The following is a 12,434-nucleotide window of genomic DNA, read 5'->3' on the forward strand; positions in this document are numbered from 1 at the left end:
ACAGTCTTACTCTGTCACCACGGCTGGAGTACAGTGGCGCAATCAAGGCTCACTTCAGCCTTACTCCTGGGCTGAAATGATCCTCATGCCTCAGCCTCCCAAGTAGCTGGGACTACGGACACACACCACTATGCCCAGCTAATTTTTTATTTTTTGTGGAGATGGGGTCTTGGTATGTTGTACAGACTGGTCTCAACCTCCTGGCCTCAAGTGATCCTCCCACCTCAGCTTCCCAAAGTGCTGGGATCACAAGCATGAGCCTCCACACCTGGCCTAGTCTTTCTATTTTGTAGTCCTCTATTCAGTCCACTGAATATCCAAGCAGTTTTTCCATTTTGATATGTCTTACTTCTGTGGCTTCTTTTCCACAATCTTTACCACCTGACTTCTTGTCACTTCATCATACCTGGATGGCTGAAGAAGCTTCTTGGTTTATCTGACTTCATGTTCTTCTATCAGTCCATCTTTCCAAATGAATCCTCTTAAAATAGTACCGTCAAAATCTTACTCCCCATCGTAACATCAACATTACCTTAAGTAGTAGTCTTCAAGAGCAGCATCTAGATTGGTTAAGTGTTTCCTAAGTAACTCTGTAGTAGTGAACACAGGTTTGTAGATGATATAATTTGCTTTTCTTTAATATAAATTAGAATTTACATGAACAAAAAAGGAATGCATGGAATTTTACCTAATATTCCAGGAGCTGCATATGTATCTATGCCAGGGTCAAACCTTTATGGCTTACTCCATTAATGGTCACGGTGAGACAGAGTATTATGAGACTTCCTTATAAAATGATGATGACATCCCAAAAATGTGGATACAGTTACTGAAATGAATCACAGTGAAACATCATTTGACATGAGTGTAGTGAATAAAGTTTGAGAACCACTGACTTGAACTTTAGCCTGATTTGATACGCAGGGTACTCCGTAATTGTACTTCGTTCTGCTTTAAGGGCTGTTGGCTGTCTCCTCCAACCCATCCTTATGTTGTTTAGTTTTTTACTTCTGTCCTTTGGCTTATGTCATCCTCCCAACCTAATACCTGCCCTTCTAGTCTTCTGTATACTTATCCAAATCTAAACCCTCCTTCCAGGCTTAGCTAGCTTTCCTCCACAGAACTTACAGGCAACTCCTGCCTGCTGTGATTCCTTCTTCCTCCACATTCTTGACATTTTTATTCCTCAAATGGCAGCTAGTCCTGTCCTGATGAAGTGACATTTCTTATATAGGTTATTTATTTAACTTTTCTTGTTTTTAGGCCTTATTTTTCCTGTTAGGAGGTAATTTCCTTGAAAGCAAAGTCCATTTTATGCTTCTGTATTCCCTGTTACAGCATCTACACAGAAACTAACACATTAAAGGGTTTCATAAATCTTTGTGGTTTTGTTTTTTGTTTTTTGTTTTTCTGTTTGAGACGGAGTTTCGCTCTTGTTGCCCAGGCTAGAGTGCAGTGGCATGATCTCAGCTCACCACAACCTCCGCCTTCCAGGTTCAAGCGATTCTTCTGCCTCAGCCTCCCAAGTAGCTGGGATTCAGGCATACGCCACCATGCCCAGCTAATTTTGTCTTTTTAGTAGAGATGGGGTTTCACCATATTGGTCAGGCTGGTCTCGAACTCCTGACCTTAGATGATCTGCCGCCTCTGCCTCCTGAAGTGCTGGGATTACAGGTGTGAGCCACTGCACCCGGCAGTCTTTATGTTTTTTATGTGACCAGTTCAAATAATGAGTATTAGTATGTCACCTGAGGAGGGAGGATCAGGATGATTTCCTAAGACTGAGAAAGACATAGAAACTTAGAGGAGATTATACATTATTTAATGTACAAATACATTATATAGATATATATATTTTGCAAATGAGATTGAGTGATTTTCTTAAGACTTTATTGACCATAAGAAGTGAGATGGCTCTTTTTTAAGAAAGGCTTTTAGGCTGACACAATGTTAAAATAATTTTGGTAATTAATGGGACACTTGTTAAGGTGGTACTTGTTAAAACACAAATAAATTGAAAACTCTGATCCCCAACATCAAGGTATATAGTCCAAGACAAGACGTTCATAAATGAAACCACTGGAGAACAGTTACAGGTTAGATAAATAAATGTGGTAAGAGGGCAGAAGACTAAATAAATAATATTTTAATTTAGTAAGAGTGAAAGATCATTTGATTTGAAATTATGAGAAAAGTCTTGAACTAACCCTTAAAGGAAATAATTTGAATCGGTAGAATGAAATAAGGAAGCAAAAACTGTAGTACACATATATTATGTGTTGCTATTTAGAAATAACCTTCACATGTACTGTCTCACTTGAAAAGATTTTTTTTTTAAGCCCAGAAATGAGACTAGCTATGACAGTAGGTAGGTACTGTTGTGTGATTTAAGAGTATTGGGAAGATGACTTTTACTTTCCTGAGCACATATGATAGAGAACGTGCACCTATACACCATCAGTAGTATTTAGAGTTTGCCTTTTAACACTTGATTGTTTTTCTCTGGTTCCTTAACAACCCTGCAGTACAAGTAAACCAAATTAAGGAATCGGATCACTGTTCTTTTCCCGTTTATTTTCTTTCCTTCTCCATGGACCTGTCGTAGAATCAATACTTCTTAGTTGTAGGGAACTTGAATAGGACCTTCCTCTTGCATTTTTATTGAAAAGACAACACAATAATTTTTTTTCCCAGCACTGGATTGAACACCTAGCACTGATGCATTTAATCCTTGCAACAATTTTATGATGTAGATTATTATTATTATAAAGTATTCCTGGTTTACTGGTTTAGAGAGTTTACATGTCCAGTGCCACATAGCAGAGAAGAAGCATTAGGACTTCTGTCCCTTGGCTCCTTAAGTGAAGCCTGGTGCCAGAGGCAACTGGAACGTTTTATCCTGGAACAGTGGAAACTTAATATTTAGCCTAGTTCCCACTTTTGCCTCTAGTGTAAAGAGAACCCCCATTAGCCTTGCCCATTCTTAATTACAGTACTTATCCTTAATTCTGAGTTTAAAAACCCTATTATTTCATCACTGTTTCATCCTCTCATTAGGATTCTGGCCAGGTGCCATAGCTCATGCCTGTAATCCTAGCACTTTGGGAAGCTGAGGCGGACAGAACCCTTGAGGCCAGGAGTTGGAGACCAGCCTGGCCAATGTGGTGAAACCCCATCTCTACCAAAAATACAAAGAAAAAATTAGGCATAGTGGCTGTACTCCCAGCTACTCCGGATGCTGAGGCGTGAGAATCGCTTGAACCTGGGAGGCAGAGGTTGTAGTGAGCCAAGAGCGCTCCACTGCACTCCAGCCTGGGTGACAGAGCAAGACTCTGTCTCTAATTAATTAATTAATGTAGGATTCTAGTAGTACTTTAAAATCTCAGACCTTAATTAAAACTCTTAGCCTTTCAGCAGCAATGAATTGCAGGCCTACCTAGATATGAAGATCTAGCTTTTAGCCCTTCTGCGGGAAAACAAAACAAAAAAATATTTTCTCTAAACCTACAATTCTATAGGTCTTTTGTTTTTCTCTTTCTTTCTTTCTTTCTTTCTTTCTTTCTTTCTTTCTTTCTTTCTTTCTTTCTTTCTTTCTTTCCTTTCTTTTCTCTTTTTTTTTTTTTTTGAGACAGGGTCTCACTCTGTTACCCAGGCTGGAATGCAGTGGCACAGTCATGGCTCACTGCATCCTTGAACTCCCTGGGCTCAGGTGATCCTCCCACCTCAGCCTCCTGCGCAGCTGGGACTACATTCACATACCACCACGCCCTGCTAATTTTTGTATTTTTTGTAGAGACAGGGTTTCATCATGTTTCCCAGGCCAGTCTCAAACTCCTGGGACTCAAGCTACCCACCTACCTCAGCCTCCTCAGTGCTTGGATTACAGGCGTGAGCCACTGTGCCCAACCAGGCCTTTATTTTATACCTAGATAACAAATTCTTAGACATTCGATATAATTCCTGGATCTCACCCCAGAATTAAAGTCTTAAAAATAATGTTTTTAAATCTTGGGACAAGAAAGCAGGATGTATGTGATTACACACAGGTTCACTGACTTTGTATTGGCCAAAATTAAATCAGGCCCATTGCTTATTCTCATTTATTGCCCCGAGTATAATTATTTTAGCAGGTAATGTACTGCAGGTGTTATACTACCTTATTTCTTCACAGTATATATATTTGCACACTTGTTTGGTTTGATTTCCTCTCACTTCTAGAAGACATCTCTTTAACCTGCCATTTCAGCCCCAGCACAAAGTCAGTATTCAGTTGAATGAATGAATGCATGTGTGAATGATGAGCCTCATCCCACTTCTAACTTGCTTGAGCACAGAGCATCTCTCTTCAGTTTAGTTGTAACAAGTGAAATACTGGACCTTTACTTACTCTTTGCCCTGTTTCCTTTTTTTTTTTTTTGAGATGGAGTTTCACTCTTGTTGCTCAGGCTGGTGCAATCTCGGCTCACTGCAACCTCCACCTCTTGGGTTCAAGTGATTCTCCTGCTTCAGCCTCCCGAGTAGTTGGGATTACAGGCGCCCACCACCATGTCCGGCTTGTATTTTTAATAGAAACGGGGTTTCACCATGTTGGCCAGGCTGGCCTCGAACTCCTGACCTCAGGTGATCCGCCTGCCTCAGCCTCCCAAAGTGCTAGGATTACAACTGTGAGTCACAGTGCCCAACCCCTACTTCCTTTTTGTTTCCTTATTCTTAAATACCTTATAAGATTTTTGCTGCTACCCATGAGGAACAAACTTCCTCTTGCTCTAGTCTATACCTGAATATTCACTCTCCTTTATATTTCTAAACCCAAAAAAAGGACATGTAACCCAACAAAGGATTTTTTTCAAATATTCTGAATTTATTTGCTAACACTTTGAGAATATTTAATCATATCTAGTTATAACTTTAGAGTGATCATTATATTGAAATTTTAATGATATAAAATAGAATTTCCTAGCCGGACGTGGTGGCATCCATCTGTAGTTCCAGCTACTCAGGAGGGTGAGGTGGGAAGATTGCTTGAGCCTGGGAGTACAAAGCCAACCTGGGAAACATAGCAAGACCCTGTCTTTTTTTTTCTTTAAAGGAATTTCCTGGCCGGGCGCAGTGGTTCGTGCCTATAATCCCAGCACTTTGGGGGGCCAAGGCACGCGGATCACCTGAGGTCAGGAATTCAAGACCAACCTGGCTAACGTGGTGAAACCCCATTTTTACTAAAAATATGAAAATTAGCCAAGTGTGGTGGCGTGCGCCTGTAATCCTATCTACTCGGGAGGTTGAGGCAGAAGAATCACTTGAACTTGGGAGGTGGAGGTTGCAGTGAGCCAAGATTATGCCAAGACCAAAACTCCGTGATAGATAGATAGATAGATAGATAGATAGATAGATAGATAGATAGATAGATATTTCCTGGGAAATCATTACAGGTAAAACAATCTGGGCTACTATTATGGAATTGGGGCTTATGAAATATCATACACCAGACCATTTCATTTTAGGGCAACTCAAAAGGATCACCTTCCACATGCAAGATAGGAAGTTGTTAAGTTCTACCTGGTGACACAGAAGAATATCAAATTCGATGACATTATTGACCATTAGGAAGAGGCTAGCTTCCTGCCCTTTAATATTACATCTTAGTTAGATAAATTAACCGAGTAGAAATCTGGACTATATCCATAGCTCAAATTTGGTCCTCTCCACACACTTTTATAAAACCTTTTTGGCCAGACGTGGTGGCTCGCGCCTGTAATCCCAGCACTTTGGGAGGCCAAGGCGGGCATATCACCTGAGGTCAGGAGTTCGAGACCAACCTGGCCAACATGGTAAAACCTCATCTCTACTAAAAATACAAAAATTAGCCGGGCATGGTGGCATGCCCCTGCAATCCCAGCTACTTGGGAGGCTAAGGCAGAAGAATCACTTGAATCCAGGAGCCGGAGGTTGCAGTGAGCCAAGATCACACCACTGCACTCCAGCCTGGGCAACAGAGCGAGACTCCGTTTCAGAAACAGCAGCAACAAAAAGAGGTAAATTTAAGGCCAAGATTGATGTGGAAATGAAAAGGATTTTGGAGAGAGGGGAAAAGGTAGAAATTCACAAATGCCAATTTTGTATTTCTTGCCTTCTGGAATCTACACCAATTTAGAAATAGCCCCAGGACTAGGATAGAGTAAGGAAAAGATTGTATTAGCTTCATTACCCCCATAGATAGGGTACCCTAGAGTTCCTGGATTGGGAAAAATGCCTGGGATCTGTAACCAAAACTGGATCTCCTACTACAGTCCCTCAATTCTAGACCTTGGAAGTGTACTTAAGGAGGGTTTGGTCTGTAGGGTAAACACTTAGCCAGCCAGAGACATCACACCCTATCTTACACACCACTAAGTAAGGAGAAAGAGCCAAAGAGAAATGAGCTTTCAGGCCATCTCTTGAAGGCCAGTCCTACCTCTTGACTGGCTATGCTTAATCTCCTAGAAGGAAGATCAGGAAAACAATTGTTTTGCTGGAAGACAAAAGAACTTGGAATTATATCCCAGTTCCATAGCCCAGTCTAACCAAATCAAATAAAGGAATAGAAGCAACAATCAGGGGTCCCCATCCCTCTATTGTAATGTAATCAGTCTGGGTCAACCATTTTAAAAGCTTTTTTATTCCTGTGTGGTATGAAATGGCTTGAGAACTTTGTTTTTCCCTTGAATGAGACATTTCTTATAAATAAATCAGGACTGATAGCTTTCCAGCTTATTTTTTAAACTTTTTATTTCTGTGTATTCTTTTGAAATGCTTACATTTTCTATTAAAAAAAAAAATAGAGCTTAACATGCAACCCCTCATTTGAAAAAGAAGTAATTCTAACATATGCTATCTGTTTCACAGGTTGTAGGTCATAAAGAAGGTCTGGATGTTATGGAGAGAGCTGATCCTTTATTCCTTTTAATTGGACTTCCTACTATTCCTGTCATGCTGATATTAGGCAAGATGATTCGCTGGGAGGACTATGTGCTTAGACTGTGGCGCAAATACTCGAATAAACTTCAAATTTTAAATAGTATATTTCCAGGTAAGGCCCTGAACTGTGGTTGTAAAGTGCGTACCAAATTGATCTTATAGAAGAACCATAACATGCTTTTTCAGCCATGTTTGAAGATATTCTAACTCTTCTGATTTATTAGCACTAATGCACTACATTTTTTTCCTCTAGGGATTGGTTGTCCTGTTCCTCGAATTCCAGCAGAGGCTAATCCTTTAGCAGATCATGTCTCTGCTACTCGAATCTTGTGTGGAGCCCTTGTCTTTCCTACTATTGCGACAATAGTTGGTAAATTGATGTTCAGTAGTGTTAACTCTAATTTACAAAGGACAATCTTGGTAAGATGGCTTTAATATTACTTATATTACCTTGCAAAAGAGAATGAAGTGTATTTGTTTTTAAAAGGTGGGGAACTGTATAAATATTCAGTCTGTGGCTCCTACGCATTAAGCCTCTATTTGAGCCTCACTATCATTCAATAGCTTGATTGGAAATAAAAACACGAGAAACCACTGCAGCAGTTCTGGCCTTTTGGAACTATATTGTAGGTGCTTTCTCTCTTGGCGTATGTGTGAATCATCACACCTGCCCCTCTTGCCACTGGGATTACAGTGCAGAGCTTTTGCTTTACGACCAGACCACCTGGTTCAAATCCCATCACAGAAATTGTCTTGCTGTGAAATCTAAATCAAATGTCTGGACTTTTTGTTCCTGTAGTATGGTGATGGTAATGATGGTAATAATCAGGATTATTGTGAGGATTGTATAAGTACTAGCATATAGTAAGCACTCATGTTGTTTGCTATTATTGTTATTTCCACTTCTCCCCTCTGGTGGCATGTAACCTGCATGGACCTTGGGGGACTGAACAAAGGGGGTAAACGTGGGAATAAAAGACAAAGACGAGAGTATATTTGGAAGAAGGGGTCGGGGGCACCTTGCCTCTAGTGGACAAGGGCCCTGAAATTTACACAGCCTCCATATGAGGCAAAAGAAATAGGAGAAGCAGGGATGATTGTTGGGTAATTGTCAGTCAGCAGTTTGGTTCACAGCAGGCTTGCAAGACTGCATCCTTCGAACAATAGGCACTAGATTTCCCAGTAGATAACTTCAAGGAACCCTGTGCCAGGGAGTGATGGCCCTCAGCAAACACTTTGGTGAGGTTTGCTCACATCCTGCATTCACGATAAACAGTTTGCTGTTTGGTTATATAGCCTCCAGTGCAATGCTGAGTTGGTCACGATCCCTTTGGCCTTTCTTGCTCCCAACAGTGGCAGTCTGCACATAGTGCCCTAGCATTCTTCTTTGTGTATCAGAGTATATGTAAAACTACATGGAAGAAAGACTAGTCAGAAAGGATAATGGAGAAGGCATCTCTGTCCTCTGTTACCTGTAGTAACAGCGTATAGTCTCTCTCCCTATCTCATCTTCTAGTAGAAAAGGGCAACTGTTTCATTTGCAGTCATCTGAATTAGTTTAGCATCAAAGCCTGTGTCTTTTGTGATCTAAATAAAATTGCTGTTATTATTATGTTTCTCTAAATTTGCATTATAAAAAGCTAATTTTCCTCTTTATTTTAGGGTGGAATTGCTTTTGTTGCCATAAAAGGAGCATTTAAAGTTTACTTCAAACAGCAGCAATATTTACGACAGGCACACCGCAAAATTCTGAATTATCCAGAACAAGAAGAAGCATAAAACTGACTTCTGGTTGTTCTGCAGTTCTCTCATCCTTATGAATCTGTTGTGTTGTTTTGATTCCATCATTAATGCTCTTGTGGAGACTTGTGATAAGCTGCTGCTCCTATATTTTTTAAGGAATATAATAAAGCACTTAGGGCAGGGGAAATCATCTCGGTAATCACGGAACCTAAGGATGTGATTTGTTTTCATTGTTTGTATGTACTACTTTTATGGCAGTCATATGAACCATTATCTTAGCATGGTAAACCTAGGTTTTGTTCATATTTTCTCCAGACAGAAATGCAAAGATCAAACCGTGCAAATATTAAAAAAATGCACATGCTGTTTTATTCAAATGCCTCTTTTGTACATGTTCATGTTTAGTGTTTTCTCAGAATCAGCAACTCCATTAAGGTACTATGAGGATTTTTCTCACTGACATAATGTGATTACATACTAAATAAGAGGACATGTTAATATGAGGAAATGTAAATTAAATTAGTTATAAATAACCAAAAATGTATGTAAAGATTCAAATGATTATCTGAATAAATGAGATTTTGTGGTGTTTTCTTTAACCCATATGATGTCCTCCAAAATGTGTAGGGTAAAAATTCACAGGGCTTCCAGATCACTTTTTCACTATTAAATTTTATTTGCATAATGTTGACATCTCATACTTCATGAAGTAATTTTGACTCATGCAGTCGTGTATGTGTGTGCGTGCGCGCACGTGTGTGTGTGTGTGTGTGTTTCAGTGTTTCATCAGGTCCTTCCATCTCTGGGAGTTTTTTCAACCCATATTTCTAGAAATTACAGCTGCCAGTTTATGGTAGTTTGAGCAGAGAATGATTTGCAAAAATAAAAATAAAGTTATTTTACTCTCCTCTTTCATTGATTCAGTTATTGAGATATTCGCTGATCACCTCCTATTTGCCAGGCACTGTGCAGAGTGCTATAGGATATGAACAAGACAGGCTTGGTCCAAGCTCTTACAGAGTTGATAGTCTAGTTTCAGCACATAGAAAACCAGCAGTGAATAAACCAAGGTGAGGCCTTGAGCTCTTTGTTTTTATATTAATGAGGAGAAAAGTATGAAAAGAAGTCTTAAGTAAATATTGAGGTCATTGTTTTTGGCTTAAGTTTATTATAGAAAACCAACACTAATGTTTTTAGATTTTAATTGTCATATTGATGAGGCTAGCACCTTAATCACTGTTTAGTTTTGTATTCATTTTTAAAAGCAATTATTTAAGCCATTTTCAATAGATGGGCCATTTTAATGTTCAGCAACCTGAATGGTTATTTTTGTTAATTAAAATTAAATTTTAAGAGATGTTTTCAAAACCCTATTTATTTTCTTGTTCACAGTAATGCATGACAATAATAAATGCTTCCCCTTACTGATAAGTGGCCACTTTAGGAGTGTAGCAAATATAGATTGAGCTATGTTAGTTTGCAATAATATATGTTAACTTTAGTAAAGACTGGTTTCTATAGTATGAATGTCTTGAGTTATATGATGTTTATTTGAATAACTTGAACATTCAAATTTTTATTTGGAGATGAAGAGAAGATCTGACTAACAGCCTTCTTAAGAACACGACTACAGTTCTGAAGGGGAATATAAAATCTATGATTATATATTTTAAAAACTTAGATTATAGGCTGTAAATATAAAATATATTGGCTTTTCTTTCATTTTCAATGTGAAAAGATATATTAAATGGGCATATCTTGCATAATTTTGTTATATAGAACAGTTTTTAGACAGCCTTTACTAAAGTTATGCAAACACAGTTCCCCATTTACTATTTTAATGCCCTTGACAGGGAGTAGCTGCTTGGGTTAATAGGTATTAGGGTTCATGAAAGGCAGGGAACAACTCTAATCCTTTTGGGGCAGGAGGGAGGGTTTTTTTACAGTTGTGGGGAGGGAACTGCAAGTGCCTGAGGACCAGAGTGGCCTCTAGCCCTGGAATTGAACACTTTTAAACCTAAAGAGCCTTATTAATGTTAGCTCAAGAAACACCACATGCCAGTCTTTGCAGGAAGGTGACCTGCCTGACAATGAAGCAACAAAAGAGCACAGGCAGACTTAAAGTTGAATAGACCTGAGTTCAAATCATAGTTCAGCTTTCAATAACTATATGTATGATTTTGGCTAAAGGATTTGACTTTCAACTGCAGTTTTCTTAATCTTTGAAATGCAAGTAATGTTTATCTCAGAAGACTATTTCTAGGATTAACTGAGAGATAAAAGGAATAGCGGCACTTTAGGCTCAAAATCGCCCCTACAGAGCAGTAGTTGTTTCTTAATTGCTAAGTAATCTGTTTGCACTCTAGAAAAAGTAAATGAAGAGGTAAAAGGCATTAGGGGACAAATGAAAGAGATGATGTAGATTTTTGGCATGGGTGGGTATATTTTATTTTCCAGTTTATTTTCATATTTCTTTACTGTGTTATTTCTAGAAACTTTAATGTTTTAAACCTCTTTTATAAAATTCAATGATGATTAATAGAATTATTTTCTTTTCAAAAGTTAACTTATCTCCAGAGTGGCTGAAAATATTGTTTATCATTACATGATTATGAAATGACTGTGAAGAATATAAAATTAAACTTAGTGACTTAATTAGTCACTGCCTTGCTAACTTTGCTGTAATTTTTTTTTAAACGTCTTGTTTTTAATATAGCAAACTATCTCAATACTGGCTGGATTAGGTTAAATAAAGAATTTTTATGTTCTCTAGGTGTACTTTGTTAAATCTCAAAACATTCTGTACATACATAATTTTTTTTAATCACAGTTATCGAGATACTAGTTTAAGTAAAAGTAATCTGAATTTTTAAAAAACTGTATGGAGGAATTTGTCCTAATTTTGTAAACAGGCTAGCCTATATTCTAAGTATGTTCTAATGACTAAACTATAGCCCCGCTCACCCACCCTCAAGATCTCTTGCACTGAGTGTAATTAAGCAACTAGACAAGATCTATGGTTGGTTTCATGCCGTGGTATCTTAAAGTGTATTCTAGTGAGTTGGGAACACAAACAGCTTCTGAGATATTAAGAACTTAAATTTCTGAGAATCTTCTAGAATGAGTTAAAAAAATCTTTCCTTGCATCCATTGGGGATTATATTGGTTCTAAGTAATTTCATTACCCCATCTGAGAGACAGATGCTAAGAGGAGAAAGGGCATAGAATTGAACAGTCCTGGATGCGTATGCTAGCTGACACTTGATTAACTGTAGGGCAAGTTACTTTACCTCTCAAACCTTCAGTGTCCTTATCAGTAAAATGAAGATTATAAAGTCCATCTCCTGGGTTATTGTGAGGATTGAGGTAAAATTCTAGGACAGTTTGATACATAAGGAAACTAAATCTCAATTTAAGTGCATAGTAGAGGTTTTGCCAACAGCCTTTTTGGTCCACTGGAATCAATGTTGCTATTTCCGTGCTACCTGCCACCCAACATGGCCATTAGAAAGGGTAAGAGTGATGGAATGTCTTGTTTAATTGCCTTCCCGAAGCAAGCATCCTGAGCAAGGAGAATAAAGGAGGGGTTTGCATCTGAATACCCGCAGAAGCCTTGTGGACAAGCAGCAGAGGCTGGACCATCATTGTGGTCAATCCCAAGTGGATTAAAGCATTTTTCTGAAAACAGCCAGGTCAGGGTTACCGTATGCCAACAACATACACAACTCAAGTAGATA

The 12,434-nt window shown here is 38.6% G+C and overlaps 1 protein-coding gene across 1 annotated transcript in view; it reads left to right on the top strand.

Moving 5' to 3' along the window:
* Positions 1 to 11,465, top strand: part of MARCHF5 (membrane associated ring-CH-type finger 5) — a 41,634-nt gene extending 30,169 nt beyond the window's left edge. The window contains exons 4-6 of the mRNA XM_017894708.1: positions 6,883 to 7,066; positions 7,208 to 7,374; positions 8,617 to 11,465. Coding sequence (XP_017750197.1) covers positions 6,883 to 7,066; positions 7,208 to 7,374; positions 8,617 to 8,733 — 468 coding nt within the window. The 3' untranslated portion in view covers positions 8,734 to 11,465. The remainder of the gene's footprint in view (positions 1 to 6,882; positions 7,067 to 7,207; positions 7,375 to 8,616) is intronic.
* Positions 11,466 to 12,434: the final 969 nt, after the last annotated feature.

This window comes from Rhinopithecus bieti, unplaced genomic scaffold, assembly GCF_001698545.2.
Source record: "Rhinopithecus bieti isolate Rb0 unplaced genomic scaffold, ASM169854v2 scaffold_25740, whole genome shotgun sequence".
In the NCBI taxonomy this organism is placed as follows: domain Eukaryota; kingdom Metazoa; phylum Chordata; class Mammalia; order Primates; family Cercopithecidae; genus Rhinopithecus; species Rhinopithecus bieti.